At 39.2% G+C, this 22,766-nt stretch overlaps 1 protein-coding gene across 3 annotated transcripts in view; it reads right to left on the bottom strand.

Moving 5' to 3' along the window:
* Positions 1-22,766, bottom strand: part of Nwd2 (NACHT and WD repeat domain containing 2) — a 134,222-nt gene that overhangs the window by 46,749 nt on the left and 64,707 nt on the right. The window contains exon 3 of one of the 3 annotated variants that reach the window (XM_070012481.1): positions 6,492-6,608. In XM_070012481.1, the coding sequence (XP_069868582.1) occupies positions 6,492-6,608 (117 nt within the window). Of the gene's footprint in view, positions 1-6,487; positions 6,609-22,766 lie in introns of those variants that run through there. The other 2 variants (XM_070012482.1, XM_070012483.1) reach the window with 2 other exon arrangements.

Genomic DNA, 22,766 nt, shown 5'->3' on the forward strand with positions numbered 1-22,766 from the left:
ACATTCAAAGCTCAGTAGTGCCAAAACTTTGTTCAAAGCTTGGAAAGAAACCTTACCAAACAGGTGTCTTCTAACGTAGGTTCCTAACTAGAAATCATGAGAGCATTTTTTTTTTCCTATTGCTGTTTCAAAAATTTAACCATGTCTATTCTAGGTCCTTCTGTCATTGCTATTTGATCATCTTCTGGAACATTTACAGTCAAGCCATAGAGGGGGACTCTTACAAGTACTCATTTGTCAGACTGAGTTAGTTTTAAAGATTAATGGATTCTACATAGGAGCCATCCCTTCTAATCTCTTTGGTTCTTAATTTTGTCCAAAAGCCAGTATCTTCCTGCCACAGAATCCCACCTGACCTGTCTGTCAACTCGTTTCAACGTGGGATCTGACCAGCTGGGACAACAAGAAGAGACCGTTTGGACAAAGCTGACCCCAGCAACGAGAGGCCATTCACAGACAAACAATTCAGGAAAAAAACCATTCAGACAAGAGAGGATGTTGTCACACTCCAACGGAGTTGCTTGTGCCTGCATTTTCAAAATTTATTAAAGCCAAGACATTAAAAAAATAATTCATAAACATAGTTATCTGATACCCATGCCTGTTGACCTGCTAACTAAAAGAGAACTAGTACTTTTGTCTTTCCTTTACCAATCACTTCCATAGAGCTAGCAGAGATCCAAATGCTCCTCCTTCTTATGGAACCTTACATGGTAATGCTTTCGTCTGTTTCCTTTCTTCTCTAGGCTATAAAAGTACAAATGATACAGCTTAAGGGCTTACTCTGCTAAAATCAGACAAATGATATGATGGGCAGTATTTTAAAATAAAACAGCATGGATATAATAGTAACTGCTATCCAAGGGGAACGTGTGCTGTGTTTAAATAGATTGTTGTCTTTGGGTTAATAGATTAAGACAGCTTCAAACCAGCACTCATAAATTAACCCATTAAGTCTTTGACTCAAGCACAAGCCACCATCAAGGAAGGGCTTTTGTAATAAATACCTGGTCATGGTTATCAGGTTCCTTCCTTTTCTGGGGGCTCTATTGTCCATTTTATTCCTTTAGGGCCTTGGATCTTACTTTCTTCATCTTTAAACCAGGGTTGTTTCTTCTGGACTTCTGGCTATAAGTTTCCAATAATGCTCCCATTTGACTTCCATCCTCTACAGTGTGATTCTCCAGAGTTTCTTGGCCCTTGGAACTGGCATCTATACTATTTTATTCTGATAATAAATAATCAATAGACCACTCCATGGTCTTCTGCCAGACAACAAATACACGTGACCCTGCTCAGCTAAAAACAATTGAACCCGCAAAGGTACAACTACTTAAAGACAATACAAAATAAAAAATAAGTTACAAAAAGATAAGGCATTTGCTCTATTAAAACTAAGATTGATTTTGTTCTTCTGTCACATAATGACAACCCAATGACACATAATGAACAGCACAGCAACCTAAGATGGTAAGGGCTACATGGAAAAGAAAAACACAATTGTCCTTCAATAACTCCTTAAAGATATACACGTTGCTGTGGCTACTTGTAAGACTGGCTCACAGGTCCTCCCTCGCTTAAGAAGTGATCCAAGATACAACTAAACTCCCCACTTTGTGACCATCAAAAGTCCTGATAGGCTGGGCACCCGTGGCTCAAGCCTGTAATCCTAGCTACTCAAGAGGCTGAGATCTGAGGATCGCAGTTCAAAGCTAGCCCGGGGCAGGAAAAGTCTGTGAGACTCTTCTCTCCAATAAACCACTCAGAATACTGGAAGTGGTGCTGTGACTCAAGTGGTAAGAGTGCTAGCCTTAAGCTAAATGCTGATGGACAGTGCCTAGGCCCAGAGTTTAAGCCCCACAACCAACGGGGGGCGGGGGGGAAAGAAAGTACTAATAGGCCAAACAGAGTGTTGATCCCTGATTAACAAGAATACTCAGTGAAACAAAATTCCCTTTTATGAGAACTCTTTAATGAAGACCTCATGTTTATATACTGCATATCATTAATATTATTGTAACAAAATGCACTGGGTAAATGGGCATGCACAGCTAAAAAACACGATCACTATCTGCCACACAAAGCTGTCTATCATGAAGTACCTCTGTTCTAGGAGGATTCATCCAAGCATCTTCTCAGCCCAAATCAATTGTCCCAGATACCAATCCCCAGGGGCTTGGAGCTAACTTGCTCAGGCCTACAACCATACTAGGAGCATATTCTCATATTACACGCTTTACTTTTGCTCCAACAAACCAGTGCTTCTCTCATGAATTGTGTATGTTTCACTCAATTCTTTGTTCAAGGTGCCAAGACCCTGAGATGACTGTTCTCTGGTAAACTAGAATCTTATATATAAACTTATCAAAATTAGGATTTAAAATTATATATGGCTGGGAAATATTTACAGTAAAATATTGGAAAAAAGTCTCCTAAGGGGATAGTCTAACACTATGCATTAAGGGAGTGAATTCTGGTGCAGGAAAGCCTGACTTTGTCCTCACCTGTGTGAATGTTTCCTTGGCAACCCTGGACAAGTTACACAATCTTTCTAGGCATCTGTCTCCTCCTTGGGATAAAGGGAATTGCAGCAGTAATGCCTGTGGTGAGGAGGTTTTTTTTTTTTAATACAATTAGGGGAACACATATAGATAACAGCTGAGTGCCTGATGCATACTTCAAGTATGAGAGTATTGGTGTTTTCTTTTTAATTACCTGCATCTTCTAGATTCCTTTAACAAACATTAGTTTATAATGGGCATAACTACAGTAACAACGAAGTTGGTTATTAACACACTATTCTTAAAATATTAAGGAAGAATCTAACAGATTCTAACAAAAGGAAGTATTTGAAAAATTTAATACATGAATCTTAGCTACTGTGAAATGCCTGTATTGGGCATGAAGCTCAATGAGATGAATATATTTTTCTTACTGATTTCTCTTCAAAATTTACTGAAATTGTTTGAGTTAATAGTCTATTTAAAGGCCATTAAAAAGGATGACTGATGAAAAATAGCAAAATGTGTTGATTAAAATATCAAATTTCTTTTTTTAGAGTATTGCCATATATATATATATATATATATATATATATATATATATATATATATATATATATATATATATATATATATAACAAAAGAATAAGACCTGTGTTGTAAATGGTTTAGGAAAATGGATACAGCCATAGACAGCTAGTATAAGGACAAATACACAAGATTTTCCTGTGTTAACAGAAACTTCAAAATATGAACACATCTAAACTCAGAAACATCCTTCAAAACCTATTCACTAAAGTAATAGCTGATAACTTTTTTCAAAGTGAAAAATATGACTTATTCTAGTTTCAGATTCTTTTTTTTCCCTTTGGGGCAAATAATTTTCCTTCTGCAAATTTCAGCTTCAGGGTTGCTCTGTGTGGCTGCCTGTGTGGGTGTCTGTAGGCCAAGGAGCTGGTGTATGCAGGGGCACCAAGACCCAGGGGGCAACTTACACTGTACAGGGTGCCATGAGGAAGACGTCCCCTAAGTTAATCAGGGAGGCTCTCTCATTCCAGATGACATAGTTATAAAGCAAAGTAGGAAGCAAGGGCAGTCCTCATTAGCCTCCTGCTCTTCCTCATCTCTCTTCTTTCTCCCTTAAAGAAACGAGATGCCAACGTGGCTATGATGACTGCTGCAGATCCCTTTTGAGCATGTTTCACCTGCTACTTTGGAAAAAGTTGAGTTCTGAACCTCCCTGAGACTGCTACCGTCAATTAAGACACAATTGCTCCCTCACTGTTGGCTAATCGGGGTCACCTCTATAACTGATTCAAGTCAGAGAGCAATTAATATCCATTTGCACAGGGATAGAATTACAAGTCTCTTCCAATGCTATTCAGCTTCCTCTTCTAAGGCTGAGTAAAAATCCATTAGCCTGGCACCTGGAAAGGTGGGGTGTAGGAAAATAATTTTATAGTTAATGGGAAGTCCCCCATGTCCAGTCCACTTGTGTGAAGAAATATATTTTAAGTTAGGCACATTATGGTGGGTGATATATAAGCATTTGGTTCTAGTCAGAAATGCTAATCATCAGCACTGGATTAAAAATCTTGGAGCACACATGTTTAACAAGGCATCATATAATAGTGTTGTGACATAATACACACAGTGTATGAGGAAATAAACAGGGATTCCTTTTATCATACAGGTAAAATGACTGCCTCTTTCATAATTGGGTATCACATGCACATAAAACACATTGTTGTCTCGAGCTGTTCATTTCACCTATGCAGATCAGCTGTGTGGTCAGCGTCACAACTCCTCTCTGGAAGGAACGTTCTTCCTCTACTGCAGCATGCTATTTTATGGACCAGGGAGTGAGATAAGTGGACAAAGAGGATTCTGGGGATCTTTCCAGACTTAGTTTTCTACACTGAGGTAGGTGTTGTCTTGGGCCTCAACCTTGAGCTGTCTCTGAGGACCTGGAACATGTCTTAACTCCTCTTCCACTGCTAACAGTAAAGATAACGAGACTTTGGATGAGAGTTGCATTTCCTTTTTCAACTTGAACTCTGGGCCTGGGCACTGTCCCTCAGCTCTTCAGCTCAAGGTGAGTGCTATACTATTTGAGCCACAGCACCACTTCTGGTTTTCTGATAGTTTCTTGGAGATAAGAGTCTCACGGCTTTTCCTGCTCGGGCTGGCTTTGGACTGAAATCACTGTTTTTGAATGTTCATCTTTCGAACTTCATGAACCAAGTATATCTCTCTTTTTGTACATACATATTTTTTAAAGTTATCTTTAAGTAGTTTTACTAAGAAGCTGCCATCTAATAAAGCAGCTTATGAGTACAATATACCTATGCTGTTGGGCAGTTCTCTTAAAGGCCTACCTGCTCTGACCCATCCTCTGTACTCTTCAGTGAATCTATGAGGTCACTACAAGCTGCTTCTTAGCCTTCTGCTTCAATATTCTGCTTCATTTCTAGAACTTCCCTTGTCACTAAGAGTAAGAATACAATCTTCATAGTCACCTTTAGGACTACTGAATTACCTCAATGAGTTTTTCTTTCCAAAACAAATGGTTCCTAGTTGTACTGGAGCATAGCCATGAAGAATTCTCGTAAACTTCTCTTACTCCCACGGTCCCTGCTTCATTCATACTGCTCCCTCTGCCTATGGTTGCCTGTTTGTTCTCTGATCATGCCAAGCATTTGCCAATCCCTCTCCTTGGAAAGCTCTGGCCTGGAATGCTTATCTGGATCTTTCCACCAGTCTTCTCTCCCTTTCAGTTATCTAATACCCCCAGTTACTCAACTGAAAACAGCAATTCTCTCTCCTCTCTGGTATTCTCTCTCTTCTTTCCTTCCTGTGTTTTCCCTCTCATTGTTCTACTTACCACCATCTGACACTATTTTGTTTCTTTGTTTGTGCTTGCCCTCTCAGCCCTTTCAACCCATAGAAGAATGCAAGCTTTCTGAAGGTAGGATCATACACGTCAGGGTCTCCCCAAATGACAATATTATAGAGGTCATCTACCATACCTCGAGTACTAAGAGTGGCTACTTTGCATTTACAGAGACATGATGTACTTTAACGTGCTTGCTATCCTTGCTAAGAACTTTACCATCAGGTGATCAGAGTTCTGAAATTGTCTCTGTAGGACTTTTTATCCTATGGAGGCTGAGTATAAATATATATGCAAGGAATTGTCAAAAATGTTTTTGTTGATACACCGTACCTAGAGATTAGAGGTGTGATATGATAGTTCCATCTTAGTATTGACTAATCAGTTTCACAGCATCCTCTGTTATTAGAAAACTTTCCAATGCATTAGGAGGTTCTGTTTGGATTCAAGACAGGAAATTAAGGCAGAGATTTCACACAGTGCCTGCCATGGAATGACCCCCTTCCTTCCTATCACGGTGCTTCTACAGAGGAGTGAGCATTCTTTAGAAAATAATACAAAACCAACAACAATGTTTCACTTAAAAAAAGACTTGTAGTCTACAAGGAGCCTCTAGCTGAAAATCACTGCAGAAACCAAAATCTTTCACAGGGCACCTTTTGCTACCAGCAGATTTGCTATAGTATACTTGGTTTATTTTAATAATGTTTCAGCTACTGTGTTTAAAAAATGCCAGAAGTTCTAATGCTGAGAAATACCATGATTGGAGAAACTGTACAATGGAGTGAGAAAATCTAGGCTAATTATTATAGGACTGAAAGAATAATCACAAGGTCTATAAATTGTTGTCAACTCAAGTCATTCCTTCGATTAGCATTTCAAATTATTCATTGCTAATTTGCAGACTTCGGATGACAAGCTGAAGAAGGTTTGTTTTCACACACTCAGGGCGGGAGACAGACAGTCTACATTTTTACAATGGATATTACAAAATGTCTGCTCCTGACTCTTTTCAAAGCTTTTTAAGAATCGCAAATCAGCAAGCATTCTCACATTCATTTATGCTTAATATAAGACATTAGTTTTTTTATACCCACAACAAAACATGGACCTGCAGAAGTCTTCAAGCAATCTTCCAGAAGCCTCATGCGCATCTTCTGTAGCTCAGGATTGTCCCATTCATCTTCTTCCACGCCCCAATACAGGTCTATGACCTGGGAACAAATGGATGAGGAGACTTTAGATTCCTCTGTGGAAAATTACATTTACCTGTGGGCTTTGTTCCTATGTGCAAGGTCAAGCTAAGGTGACTTTTAATTTTTCTTTAGTGAAGGCAAATTGTGTGTGTTTGCGTGCGCACACGTTAGTACTGGGGATTGAATTTGGCCCTGGGTCCTGTCCCTTTATGTTTCTGATCAAGGCTGGATCTCTACCACTTGAGCTACAGTTCTACTTCTGGCTTTGTGGTGTTTAAGTGGAGATAAGAGTCACACAGACTTCTCTGCTCAGGCAGCTTTGAACCAACCTCAGCCTCCTAAGTAGCTAAGATTATAGGAGTGAATCACTGGTGCCTGGCAGCAAATGACTTTTGAGATCCATCTAGAGAGCTATTTTCATACTTTATGGGTTGGGAAATGAGTATTACAACTTATTTTGTTTTTGATTTTACTCTTCACAGGAATGAGGAGACAAGGAAATCCCAAATAGCAGAGGATTTGGAGTCCACAATTTAATTACATTGAAAGAGTAATAGGATTTTTTAAAAAAGACATGGATGGATGTGTCAGGGACATGGTTCCCATCTTATTTGTGACAATTAAATCATAACAAAAAACATTACCACATGCCCTATTATGTGAAGGAAACAAATCACAATGGGCGTTAACATATGCTGATCTGAAGGCACACATCTGCATTTCTTTAAAAAAAATCAAAGACAAAGAAACCAGGAAACTCCCATTAAATAGTAGGCTCATCCCAGAGAACAGGTATTTGCTTATATCTGTTTTATCTGCAAGCACTTCAGCTTTCATCCATGTATATCTGAAGGACATGCCTTGGAGAATGATGCAGGGTACGCGTTACTGAGAACTGAGGATAATAGGACCTTCCATCTCCCGACTTCAAAGACTCCTGGGGTGGATCTTGCCAGTCTGTAAAAACTTTCACAAGCAGGCTCTTTGAAACGTGTAAGGAAGATCAGTAGGGGATCATTTCTTTGACTGCTATCTGCATAAAGTGAATGTTTCCAATTGCAGCTTTGAAGATTCTGCTCCCCCCACCTCCATTTCCTTCTCTGGGTTCCACAAGCAGGAACAAGAAACTCCCAGCCCTCTCTGATAGTCCTGAGGCCAGTCAGTGACTCAGAAGTGAAGCCTTGGTTGGGCCTCCTCCACTGCCCAGGCAGATCCCAAGCACTGTGTGTGCTTCTTGTTTCCTGGCTGTCACCATCACACAGGGGCGTGTGCATCAGATAGCTGACCATTTGAACTTGAGTTTTCTCAAGGACAATTCACCTATGATAGTTTCTTTAAAAAAAAAACAGTCCCTTGGGCCACTCCATGGGTGTTTACTACATAGGAGACTGACATCACTGATCTGGGGCTCTCCCCCGTTAATCTACTACAAGGTTTAGTATTACAATAGTAAGAAAAGGGGTATCTGAGATGTAGATGATAACTTCATTGATGGATCTGAGAACCTCTGGATGGGGCTAACTGAAATCAGATATAAATAATGCAGTTTAACAATTCAGTTAAGAACTTTAAGAAAGGCTATGTGGCTACATACGACTGTTGACTGTCATATTGGACAGCGGTGATACAGAACATTTCACTATTCCAGTGAGTTCCACTGAACAGAGCTGAACATTGTAAACTCAAGAGAATACGAGGATCACCTTGCTCTGGGAATAAAAGAAGTATGAGGTGGAGAGTGCAAGGACTGTGGTTTCAGGCCAGGGCAGACAAAAAAGTTAACGAGATTACCATCTCAACTAATAGTCTGGATGTGGAGGTGTATACCTGTGAGGCAAGTTATATGGGAGACATAGTTAGAATCACAGTCAAAGGCCAGTCCCAGGTAAAAGTGTCATACTGTATCTGAGAAGTAACCACAGCATTTGTTGTCTTTTAACTGGGTAGAGGCTGAGGAATACAAATCTTCTCAGGCTGCTGCTAAGAATGTATTCCTGCTCAACTTCTGCATGACTTCAAGATATTTTATTTCCAGCCCATAGTAAATACATTTAGTGTACTGAAACAGTTAAAAGTCTGCTAGAATTCATTGTTTTTGCCATGAACAGTTTCAAAACCAGACACAGAACCTGCTGTCTCTATTTTGGGGTTTACACTGTTTGAATACAAAATCAGGTCCTGCATAATGACATTTCAGTCAATGATAGAACACAGATATGATGGTCACACAAGATGAGATCACACAGTGATGTCATAGTCATTTGAGTAAGAATACTCTGTGATATTCAAACAATAATAAAATCACCTAACAACATACTTCTCTGAACACACTCTATTGTTATACATTACAAGCTGGTTGAGGAAGGTCTTATTTGAAAGAAAAGAAAAGGCAAATATAAAGATTAATATCCCAAAATTATAAGTAGGCACCTGTTCCTTTCAACTCCACTAAAATGTAAAATTACATAATTACTATTATAACAATGTGCCAGGGATTTGTAACATCTAATCATAACATGTGGAACACTAACAACACAAAGAAAGGGGCAAATAGAAAAAAGGTATATAGAATGATCTTGGTATTATTTATCCAAATTAAGTTAGTGTAATCATGTCAATTCAGATAAATCAAGATAGAAATTTCCTCAAATAACTACCCAGAAAAAAAATCTCAAAAATATCATGAGAAAAATCATTGAAGAATTAAAATGCAACCCTGGAAAATACTGACTTAATGTTAAAAATAAAAGCCCAACCAAAGAGTAGCAGAGCAAAAGAGAAACACAAAAGACACAAGACATGTAAATAAGAAAATTAAATGGCAGATGTAAATCCAACTACAGCAGTAGTGCCATTAACTGTGAATAGTATAAACCATAAATATGGTTAAAAACAACATTCAACTTAATAATGTCTCAAAATAGAGCAGTGGCATGGATTTAAGATTTAAATTGGTAAAACTCTTAGAAGAAAATAAACCTGAATTTTACCATGGTTTCTCATATATAACACAAAAATATAGTATCTAAAGAAAAACATATATTGGACATTCTTACGGCTAAAAAAATTTAAAGATATGATAAAAAGTGTAGTAAACCTAGAATGGAAATTATTTGCAAATATAGACTTGCATAGGTTTTTGTCTAGAATACTTGAAAAATATTGACAGATCAATAATGAAAGGGAGAACAAACAGTCAAAACAGGCAAACTCTCTGAGTAGATCTTTCTCCACAGACTATCTACACATTTCTGACAAACATATGAAAAGATGCTCAATATTATTCAATGTTAAGGAAATGAAAATTAAGACCACAGTGAAATAATTTACAAGCCTTTAACTGTAGTTATGAACAAAGGGACTGACTGATTATTGTAAGTGATGGCGAAGATGTGGAGAAATTGGAACTCACATACATTACTGATGGAAATATGGTCCAGCCCATTTGAAAAGTCTGGCAGTTTCTCAAAGGGTTAAACACAGTTACTGCCTGGTTCAAAAATTGTCTTCTGCCGGGTGCCCATGGCTCACACCTATAATCCCAATTACTCAGGAGGCTGAGATCTGAGAATTGCAGCTCAAAACCTGCCTGGGCAGGAACGGCCGTGAAATTCTGATCTCCAATAAACCACCAGAAAACTGTAAGTGGCTCTGTAGCTCAAGTGGTAGAGTGCTAGCCTTGAGCTGAAGAGCTGAGGGACAGCATTCAGGCCCATGACTGACCAAAGAAAATTCTCTTTTGCTGTACATACCCAAGAAAAAGGAACATATATGTCTGCTAATAATAACTAGATAATAATAACTAAAAATGGGAATATCTCAAATGTGTGCCAAGTGACTGATGGAAAAAAAATACGGTGCAACTATCCAATAGAATTGTTACTCAGCAATAGCAAGTGAGGTAATGAACACTCGAACATGTGACAAAAAAGGATAAGCACTGAAAACATCACGCGAAAGAATGCACCCACAAAGGAGTGCAAGCTGCATGGTTCTATTTATTTGATACGAGCAGAAATGGCAGAGAGTGTGGTGGCATAAAGCAAAACAGTAGTTGCTTGGGCTAAGTGGATAGAGCAAGGAGGGCTTCTTTATGTAGTGAAAATGATGTCATAAAATTGACTTTCCTAACTGCTACGTAGCTATAAACACACTAACGCCCACTAAGACCTATACTTCAAGTTGGTAGATTTAGGCTATATGAACGAGGTTATATTTTCATGAAGGTGTTTAAAAGGATAAATCAACTTGCCTTGTAATTTTCTATGGGCCTTACATCTCATTCTCAGAGTGTAGTTGAATGTGAGAACAGTGTGTGTTTAAATCAAGTACCTAGTGTGGTATGAGCTTAACTAACTAGGTGTAGCACAATGACCAAGAGTAAAAGTGTCAAACAAAGCTTTTATTTTCCTTAATCTACATATTTCTGAAGCCAAAGTATTGGCATAAATTATTTGCCACCTATGAATCTGTTGTAAGTTTTTGTACCTACTATTTCTTAGAGGTTGGTCCCCACTATTCTCTTTTAGGCCTTGCTAATCTAAATGCCCTTGGACCTTAGTAGCTTTGTTTCAATATTCTCCTGCTTCCATCAGACTGCTCTTTCCCATATATCTTTAGAAGCAGAAAAATATAGGAAAGGATGAAATCAAGCAACTGTGAAGAAAGGAAAGAAAGGAATAAAACACCCAACTTGTGTAACACTAAGTGCCATTTTGGGTGCATATATGTACCATATGTCCACATGATTGATAACTGGCAAAATGTTTGGAGCTTAAAGTGCTCAAGAAGACAGCATTTATTATATACTTAAAAAATTAAGTTTAGCTTTTAGCCTAATGTCTGGGCACTGCAGACACTGGAATCTAATTTGGTATTTATTGGAATACTAACTTGTTGACAGCACATTTTATGTGCTTTTACTAATTTCATCATTTAAGCTTAAAAGCTGAGGAAAGTAATTTGGTTTTTATCTTTTTTTTTTACTTAAAATCATTTCAGTTGTTTTTTTTTTTTAAACTTCTTAGTGAAACTACTTTATCATGATTATTACAAGGGTTGGATTGATCTGAAAATAAAACAAAGAAAAGAAAACAAGACCCTATCAAATCATACCTTTACCTCTAGCAATCAGTTGTAATCATTTAATTACCAAATTTACAGAACAATAAAGCAACTTAGAAAAAGTAAATGATATAATGCTCCCCTGCACCCCAAAACTAAGACAATCTAACTTGAAATCATAGTGTCCTCACAGCCAATTCTTTGGCAATAAGTGTTGAGCATATATATTGATCAAAGTGTGTCTTTCTGAAATGTCCTACAGTGTAGGGAACTTTCTGAATGTAAATGTAGGTGTATAAAGTTGATATGAGTGGTATTGTTTAAAAACAAATCAAGACTGAAAGACTACTTTTCTGAGTTACTACAGTGGTAGACTCTGTAATGGTCCCACTGAGGTTTCTATTACTCAGGCTACTCCCTTCTTAGGAATACACTCATTTCATGCTTAAGTTTTGTTTTCACTCTAATTAGCTTAAAGCATCCCTGGCTTGAACATATGTAAACAGGATGCCTTTAAAAATGATTTCTTTTCAAAAAACCAAAATCTCTTCTTAAAAGGATTACTATTTGCCAGCAACATAAATACGCCAAAAACACAAATGAGGTCCAAAACATCAAGAGCAGAGTTTCAGAGGTCACAGTGGGGAAGACAGCACTCATTGGAAGTTGTTTCAGTATTTGCATCGCATTTCCAAAATGTTCGTTTCACACAAGAAAGGAAGCAGAGGGGGAATCTTAAAACTCAGGCTGTGTGTATCAGATAGTTTATCAATTGTAATTATGGGCTTACCACGTGCTAGTTCTCTCTCTGGGAGAGCAACCTTCTTCAGATGCATTGGTCACAAGACAACATCTAGGTCCTATGCTTCTACTAGAACTACTGCAAATACTGACTTTACATCACCTGCAATAATCTTCTTGCTCAAGAGATATATAATAAAGAGTTACACGGGAGTGGGGGAGAAGGCTAGAATCAGCAGTTCTGTCTGGAAAAAGCAGGTCCTAAAGGCTCCTTATGACCACTGACTGGCCAAAGGGGTCTTATGGTATCACCAGAAAGAAAATGCCCAGTAATAAAACATCAGATGATGCTTTAAATCAAGTTTCATGCAGATACCTCATGGCTCAGACGCTGATGTCCTGTAAGACGCAGCTTTTGGACAGTCTTCACAAGTATGTGTGGTTAGGAAAAAACTCTTAGGTGAAACCTTTGTCAGGGCTTAAGGCTCATAGAGACAGACGAAAGGGACTGGGAGTTTGTGAGGACAGAGTAAGAGCAGGAACTGTGGTGCAGCTGTGCCAAGTGTGCTCAGTGAGTTAACGCTCACCGAGCAAAGAAACGTGAAGCAGTTGCGTGGTGGGAGGCTCAAACACAAGCAAACAATGTGCCCAAGAGAAAAAACAAAGTTGGTTCTTGTTCCTGTCCCTAGAATTTCCTCAGCCCCTGTGTTTGGGTGTACAGGTACCCATAGTATCTAGTCATAGTCCTAGTCATCTAAATCCTCTTTGCCTGCATTCTTGTTCCATTTCATTCACTCACTCTGATGCGGGCATTGTAGCAAAGATTTCTTTTTACTCAGAAAGATACTACATAGAATAACTTCCTTCTGAGACTTGGAGAGCAGAGAGAACTATTGTTCTTGTTTTACAGATGAGAAGCAGAGTCACTGAGAAGTCAAGTAACATGCCCATAGTGACACAGATAATGAGTGGGATTTGAACCCTGCTCTTGATGGATTGTTCTTTTTATTAATGCGATGTTAACTACCTTGTCACTTCAGATAATTTTGAAGCCTATTTTAGATATGAATATAGATACTTGTAGCTACTTTAGGGATTCTTTTGTTTGGAAGATCATTTTAACACACAGAAAGATAGAAATGTGACTTGACCTACATATCTAAGTATGGAAAGGTCATAATATCATAAATGTTGGTAGATGGAAGGAAAGCAAGATTAAGAAATAAAAATAATTTACTTGTAGATGAAAAAAACTGGGGATGTTATATTTTAGGGGTCTAGCCTTAATTACCAACAAAGGGAATCTCTTAAATGAGGGTTCCTTCTGCCCTATGAACACTTAAAAAAATATTTTCTCCTATAAAAAGCCCTTTTGAGCTGGGCACCAAGTGCTTCACGCCTGTAATCCTAGCTACTCAGGAGGCTGAGATCTGAAGATCATGGTTCAAAACCAGCCTGGACAGGAAAGTCCATGAGACTCTTATCTCCAATTAAACACCAGAAAAATGGAAGTGGCACTGTGGCTCAAATGGTAGAGTGCTAGCCTTGAGCTGAAGAGCTGAGGGACAGCGCCCAGACCCAGAGTTCAAGCCCCACCACTTACCAAAAAAAAGCCCTTTTAAAGATGGAGAAAAAAATTAGCTATTCTGTACTTAGAATTTAAGAAAGCTGTGATGACTATATTCAATTGGGACACTTAAATATCATTGAAATGGGGGGTATTATGTCTTACTATGTTTATTAAAGGACTAAGCCTCATAGGTAATTCTCATTATTTGGGGGTAGTCAGACAATCACATTTTAGCAGGAATGAATGCTTAGCATAGTGTAGTTATTGCAGTAGATTCCAAATCTTCCTACAATGCCACCAATGTATAATAAAGAATATTAGGAAGAGGACAGAGTACAAAGAAAAGGCTGCTTTGGGAAATCAAGTCTGAGAATTCCATAGGAGCAACAGACATTATAGGCCGGTATTTCTGAACCACTATAGCATGCTTTCCTTCTCTTTTGTCTGTTACCAGTTTTGCCATCTGTGCTTATATTGCTGCCTTCTTTTTTAAGCTAGCTTGCTTACACGGACTAGAGACGGATGATGCAATGTTTGTAATATTTTCAGTGACTAGCACTTGGTAAGACCTGCATGTCCAGGCTTTGATGGACAGTACTGAAATGTGAAGTGACTAAACAGATCGGAGTCCTGCCCTGAGTGCAGTGATGTGTGATTCAATGGAGAGATGTGCATTTCCCTGCAGACAGAAGCATATTCATGATAAATAGAAAATGGAAGAGAGGCAATTAATTGTCAATGTGAAGAAAGGACCAAAGGCGTCCCAACAAATAGTGTCAATTTCAGACGAGATTGGAGTCGATCAGGGTGGTATGGCTGTAGACAATAGTGTCAATTTCAAAGCCAAGGATATGTTTCTCAGGGAGAAAAGTGCCTTTGAGATTCCTGAGCACATAAAAAATTGGTGTACAGAGAAAAAGAACCATGTGATGGTATTGAATGTGGGGTCTTTGTGAGGTGCACAGGTTAAGAAGACTCTTCTCTCATGGATAGAGGGCATGTTCCTTTTTGGCCCTCCCATTTTCTGTCAGGTAGAGACATAGCATTTCTCCCATCTGGAGAATGTAGTGTTTGAGGTGCCATGTTGGAAGCAGAGGTTGTTCGGCTGTCACCTTGGGTTTAGCCTTCTCAGACTATAGAACTGTGAGAAAATGATGCTATTCTTTTATACATTGTTCAATCTCAGGTGTTTTGCAATAGCAATACAGACAGGCCACAACATCTGACATTATTTTTGTCATGCTGTATGATACCTTTGTCTATGCGAGACAATAAATATTTTCTGATTATTCTTCTCATTCATATTCCTTTGTACTAGATACAAACTGACTCTCAGATGCCAAAGATATTTTTACTATACTCATAAAGCCAAAAGGAAAATCCATATGAGTTATTTAAACAAGGAAATTTATACTGGTGAGTACTGTCTGTGCCCAGACAATGGTGTTATCTCATTTCTTTTGTCTTTCTATTCTTTTTTTTTTTTCTTTTTGCCACTCGTGGGGCCTGAACTCTGGGCCTGGGCGCTATCCCTCAGCTCTTCAGCTCAAGGCTAGCGCTCTACCACTTGAGCCACAGCACCATTTCTGGCTTATTCTACTTATGTGGTGCTGAGGAATCGAACCCAGGGCCTCATGAATGCAAGGCAAGCACTTGACCAGTGAGCCAACCTCCCAGCCCTCTTTTTATATTTTTATTTATGTCCCAGATCTTTACTGTATTTTATTTTTATTGTAAAGGTGCTGTCAGGTAATGTGTACATTTCTTTTTGGACAGTATCACCTCTTCACTCATTTTCTCCCAGATTTTCCCCCTCTCCTCCCTAGTTGTATAGTTCATTTGCATTTGATTCTTAAAAGAATCCTAGAAGATAATCACAAACCCATTCATTTATATCAAAAAGATCAAACATGCCTGATTACAGAACTGGCGATCTTCAGGTACAGAATGTGAATCTTAGTAAGTGGGTGGTTTGAAATGCCACCAAATAGGTTAGAAACTCTTGCCCCTTGTGCTCTGGTAGCTAAACTTCCTCTCATAGAGTGGAATTGGCCACTGGATGCCACATCTTGAACATGTTTGATTCCTGAGCCATCTGAGCCCCTAAGAAATTCACCACAAACCAGCCACTTACCGAGGATTACCAAAACATCATGAAATCTCCAACTTAAGTCCATGGAAGATTTAAACCTTCAATTAGTAACATTAAAAGAAACACCTCACAAGACAACATGTCTTCTTCAAAAGTCAACAATAACGGAACTGAACCAAAGTGAAGCAAGGAAGATGAATTGTGTGCACAACTGGGCATGCTCAATTGGAATACCCTTGTACAACTATTTGAAGATAATAATAAAAAGTCAAAATAAATGACAGTAGATTTCTCAACATAAATTCTAAATTCAGGAGGGGATAAAATAATATAATCTAAGCCCTAAAAGAATATAATTGTCAATCTAGATTAGTGTATCCAGCAAAGTTGTAGTATCTAGTTATGCAGGAGGCTGATATCTGGAGGATTATGGTTTGAAGCCAGCCTAAAGCATCACTAGACTCCATTTCACTAACCATCAATAAGTTGAGCTGGGGGTGAGGGGTTGGAGTGCCAGCTGAGCAAGTAAACCATGCAAGCACATGGCCCTGAATACTGGCAAAAAAGTGAAAATCATACACGTTAGAAAGTCTGAGCAGCTTGTACAGCCTGGATATGAACAGAAGACAAGATGGAGGTAAGTGATTGGATTACTGTAGAAATAATCAAGAAGATAGTCATACAGACTTGAATGAAGGGCACATATTGGAGACCAGAAGAAAGGTTGCTTAGTCATTCAAGTATTAAGAAACAGAAGCCTGAACAAAGACAGAGACATGTGAAATGGAACAAAAAAGGCAAGCTTCTAAGAAACACGGCAGCAGATGAATAGAAGGGAATGCTGGCAGCTTCAATGTAGGTAATAAAAGATGGAAGAATGAACTGACTGTGAGCCAAAACTTTGAAGCCTTGAAGACTGGGCCACAGTAAGCAGTCGGCATACTAGAAAAGGGGAAGACAAATTTGGTTTGAACATATTAACATTCCAAACAGAATTATACTCATGCATTTATGGAGTGGAGAGATGCTATATACAGGAGATGATTCTACATAGATACTAGCTTGAGAAGATGGTGGTGTAACTACGGGTTTAGGGAAGATGACAAAGAGGACAGGTGTAGCCCTGTGCTGCCAAGAGAAACAGGTTCCCCCCGTGATGGACCCTCAGTGATGCTGACCACACACGATCACAGGCTTGAGGGCAGCTAGCCCTTTGGTACGTTTCATGTCATCACAATGTCATCCCAATCCAGACAGCGCGGATGGGGGAGATCTCCCTGCTGGTGGGAGCTGGTTTTCCCCTCACATTTTTCTACATGCCTGGGAAGCCAGCTGGCCTGTCAGAATGAAGGAGAAGGGCTGGAACCAGAACACGGGAGCAGCTCTCCTTGGGAGAACAAATCATTACACTTAATTACAAAGCCATATGGGGGAAATTACTTTGGAAAGCTATATTTAACAAAAGAGTAAAATGGCACCCCATAAGACAAGGGTTATCAAGATTTACAAACAAGAGGCTTTCGAATTCCCCATCATGGGCTTCTCTGGATTTCAAACCATTTCAAGTATTAATAGAAATGCAATTCTGAATATGTTGTAGTTGTCTTCTTGCCTCATGGGTGTTAGCTACGGAGTCATGATACCACAATACTTTTGAAAATCACATATAATTATTTCAAATTGCACCTCCTCTGAATGCATCTAAAGTGACCATTTTTTTTAAAGTGACCATTTGGATAGGTTTCTGGTTTTCTTTTAAACGTATGGACGAATGGAATTGCATTCTCACTAAAGCTCATAGTAGTCAAGGGCTCCCTTGCTCTCGTCTGGCTGCCTGGTACTGGGTGAATGGGCTTGCTTCTGTTACAGTGACTCTGCCAGGACCTCTGGCATCTGGAAGGCACTGTCCAACCTGGGAACCACTGACTACACAGCCGTCCAGCATCCACATCATGATGTGTTATCCATATAAATAGCATACTGTCTTTGAAACATAGGATGAAAAGAAGATGAAAGAATAAATCATACCTCATGAGTGAGTTTTACCTTGATTACTTGTCTTGGAAACATTGGTTTAAAGAATTATAGTAAATAATTTTCCTTTGCTTTTACTTTGTAAAATGTGATCGATCAGTGGAAGAGCTTCAATTTACACACATGGCTTGCATCTGGGACTCACATGGTAATTGTTTTCCATAACATTAGTCTAGAGTCTCTACTATGTCTTACTCATTACTCAACCCACCAGTTTAGTTTTATATGTAGAATGATCCAAGTACTATAAAACATACTTTCTTCATAAGACCAGTATGTTTTATAGTACCTGGATCATTCTATCACATGACTGCTGACTAAAGATCATCTAATATATAATGGAGAGGAAGAATTTAAACAGTAATTGAAGCAAGAATGATATGCGATTAAAGGTTAGAAGTAAAACTTTATGGAATCTCAAAAGAGAACACTCTTTGTTTCTTTAATACTGAAACTTAGGGGGAATTTTAAAGCATGTCGGTTAGAAGGCACCATGGGTGTGAGAGCTCTGGGAAAAGAAACAATACATTTGTGGAAGTGAATGTTCCAGCCTTCAGGAAGTTAGGAATGGGCTGCCAGCGGGGGAGGGTGACAAATGTAGGTTCCATGATGGTAGATAGGGGTGCAGAAGAGACAATCACACATTGTTTTAAGTAACACAGAACACAGACAAAACGAGTAGGAGATGAACAAGCAGACAGCAGGACTCATGTTAAAGAGACCCTACAGACATGAGACAGCCATGGACATCTTTAAGCAAAGGAACTGACCATTTGAACAGAGACTAAGGAAGATACTCTGTGGGGGTATACATAAAACTTCATGGACGGTGATAGTGTGTGCTTTTTCCTAAACCCACTCAATGGCAAACTCTGTCCCAAGACTTAAAAACCAAACAAGAATAAGTCTCTTTCTCAATAACTCTGACCACGTGGTATGAAGCAGAAGGTGAGACCAGTAAAGGTATTGAAAGGCACTATTTGTTTATTTTGTTTTTGAATGAGTTGAAGTAGGTCTGGCCTTGGGAAGGAAGAGGAATTCTGAAAGTAAGAACAGGGATAGTTGGTGGATTGAACCACATGCCCAATCTTTGTCCTATATCACATGTTTTTGGGCTGGTTTGACTTTATTATTCTCAATTAATTCATCCGGAATTACTTTCTGTCATCTTCTTTGTAGCCAAGAGTACTTAGTTCACACTTGGAAATCAAATGACCTGCTGTCTTACCATCATCTGTTTCAGAACCCAGGGGTGGAATTCACTTTGAGAGACCTTGGTGTTCTTTCTCCTGTTCTGTTCTGAGCAATCACATACAGAATTAATTAACGTTCACATACTTTGGTTCATTTTCATTAAATACCTTAGTTTAAGAGGCTACAATGCTTGGTAAGAAATATACTCATTATCTTGCCCATGTAATTGTAACCCCTCTGTACAGTATTTTCACAATTAAAAAAAAACCAAAGGAAATACTACAACATAGTTTATCAAATGGGCAAAAATAGCTCTAGATTCTATCAATCTAATCTTATAAGAATTGTCTCCAGAGAGTTCCGGGAAGATGGCGGAGGAGAAGCTGGAATCTGAACAAGCTCTCGCATAGAAAGTAGTTTTAGAGTTCCAGTCAACAGTCCTAAGCCAGAGAATCACACCAAGTGTGCCATCACAGGACAGAGAGTTAGACAAGAGAGGGGAAGCCAAGGAAACGCATCAGCTGCTGCTCCGGCGGCGGGGTCGCGGCGGCGACCACTGCTGCGGAGTCATACCTGAGACACAGAGAGTCGGGGACGAAGGAGCCAGACGCAGTGGACGAGCGGATTCTACTCAACACCAACAAGAACCGACAAGGAGCGAACATCTTCATCCTGCTGTTTGCAGACCAGAGACGACCCAGGATCCAAGACTCGGCGTGAGTACAAGCCCGACATCCTCACTCCTCAGGGAGCAGAGGAGGGAAGGCCACCCCTCCCCCCCCAGCACCGGTGATCTCCATCTTGGATACCGACAAAGCTCGGAGGAGCTGCTAGCTCCAGCTCAGGCCTTGGAATAAAATGAGTCATTTAGCAGGTCACAAGAACTTAACGGCGAAGTGACCTGCCAGACTCAGCTCCATCCAGGGAAAAGTCACCCAGCTCAGGCGCCAGCCATCGGAGTGAGTTGCCTCACTGGGTAACCAGAGCCAGAGGCTGCCCCTCCCTCTAGCAGCCACCACAATCAATTGAAAAACAGAAACCCTGAGAATGGCTCCAGGCTGGGCGCTGTGAGCTTTATCACAAAATAGCCCCAGGGAAAAGCTACTGTTTGTTGAAAGGCCTCAACTCTACCCAGAACCTAGCCTCATCACCACATCCCCCTCTTTTGTGACTCTCAAAGCAGACCACCCTCCCAGAAAACTAACCTGGGAGGGGGATCTCAAAATCTTGGGTAAAGCAGAGCATTTTTCTGCCTCTTCCAACCAACCGACTTAAGAAACCAATCAAGCCACAGGACCTCAAGCTGACCAGAGACTCCAACAAGAGACTGGTTGCAGACAAAAGGGAGATACAGGATTCTTCCCACTCCTCCCCCCCCCCCAAAAAAAATCAAAAGACTTTTTTTTTCTTTTTTTTTTTCTTCTTCTTCTTCTTTTCTTTTTTTTGCTTGTTTTTTGTTTTTTGTTACCTTATATATATATATATATATATATATATATATATATATATATATAAATTTTTTTCCCTTCTAAAACTTTTATTAATCTTTAATCTTTGCCTCTTCTGAAAAAATAATTGTTTTCCAGTAACTTTTTTTTTTCTCATCTTATAATTTTTATTTTAGGAATACGTGAATGAGAGTTTTCCTTTCTTTTCTTGTCTTCTTTCTCTTTTTCTTTCTTTCTTAATTATCTTTTTGTTTTTTATCTAGCTCTACTGAACTTCTGATCTTTTCTTCCCCCTTTCCCATCCTTAAAGCTTTTCACATCTCCTCTATGTCCCTCCCCTTCTCTGAACATATTCACATTCCTCTCTAAATAGACGGTCTTTTAACCTCTATAATAACATTAATTTTTATGTTTCTATTCTTTTTCTGGTCTCTCTTTATTCCCCTTTTCGTCTCTTCTTTTTCTCTCTCTCTCTACTTGCATCCTACCCAACCCATTTCCTGCACTGTGATTAGGACATAGTTAACTCTCCCTGTGCCTCCCCACACCAATCTATTCCTATTTTTTACCCACATCTCTCCCTAATCCTAATAATTTCTGGTTTTCCAAATTCTTTTCTGCGGTTCGAAGTCCTTTAACATATAGTCGTTTGATGTTGAATAGATGTATCTGTTGAACTAGATTGTATCTGTAGACTATTGACTGTACAAATGCAAACTTTGGTTGATGGTTGCCTTAAGATAGTGTTCTAGCACAAAACTGGTACAATCTTTATCTCAAATGGGCCGAGTAAGCCGGAAAAACACAAGAAAAATGGCAAATTCGGGTATCTCAATTCCCAACCTTGATAATCAGGGATTAGAACAGATAAAGAATAATCCAGAGGAGAGCTCCCAAATAGCTCTACAAACACTAATAGCAAACATGATAAATGAGAAGTTTGACAATGTACAAAGGACTCTGTATGAGCGTGATAGGGAGAGAGAGGAGGCATCCCAGAAGTTTATACAGGAATATCATAAGCGTGAGGAAGCTTCTCAAAAACTGATACAGGATTTGAGTGAACAACTTGAGAACACTCAAAGAGAAAGGGAGGAATGGCGTGAGCAGGCAGAGAACACTCAAAGAGAACTGCAGGAAGCCCACAGAAGGGAGGAAACTAATCAAAGAGTAATTCACGAATTAAGAGACCAGGTAGAGAATACACAAAGATCACTAAAGGCATTCATGGAATCCATTAACAAAGAGCTGAAGGAAGTCAGGGAGACCACAAAGGGAATGCTGAATGGAACCCAACAGAAGGAATGGGAGTCCAAAGAAACCATAACCAATCAACTAAGTGATTTGAGAACAAACACTGAACAACAAATTAAGGAAGTAAAGAAATTCATACAAGACCTAAAACAGAGCTTCAACAAAGAACTTGAAGCCATCAAAGCTGACCAATTAGAAGGAAAAGAGATAAAAAACAAAGTAGAGAGTCTTGACAGCAGGTTAGACCATGCAGAAGATCGAATCTCAGGGATTGAAGACAGCCTAGATATTATAGAGAAAGAACATACAACCATCCAAGACAAGTCCAAGAAATATGATAGGTCTATCCAACACCTGGAAGACACCATCAGAAGGCCCAATCTAAGGATAATGGGTGTAGAGGAGCACCTAGAAACAGAAGTTAATGGTCTAGGAAATTTGTTTAACAGGATCCTAGCAGAGAACTTCCCAAACATACAAAAAGATAGGCCTATTCAGATACAAGAAGCTTTTAGAACCCCAAATAGACCAGACCAGAATAGGACATCCCACCGTCACATTATAATCCACACAGGATCAACCCAGACCAAGGAAAAGATCCTTAAAGCTGTCAAGGAGAAAAGGTTAATCACCTATAAAGGGAAACCAATTAGAATCACCTCAGATTTCTCAGCAGAGACAATCAAAGCAAGAAGAGCCTGGAATGACGTATGCCATGCCCTAAAAACAAAAACTATCAACCAAGAATACTGTACCCAGCTAAACTCTCCTTCATAACT

The sequence above is a fragment of the Dipodomys merriami genome, unplaced genomic scaffold, assembly GCF_024711535.1.
Source record: "Dipodomys merriami isolate MVZ:Mamm:240054 unplaced genomic scaffold, mDipMer1.0.p SCAF_9, whole genome shotgun sequence".
Classification (NCBI taxonomy): Eukaryota; Metazoa; Chordata; class Mammalia; order Rodentia; family Heteromyidae; genus Dipodomys; species Dipodomys merriami.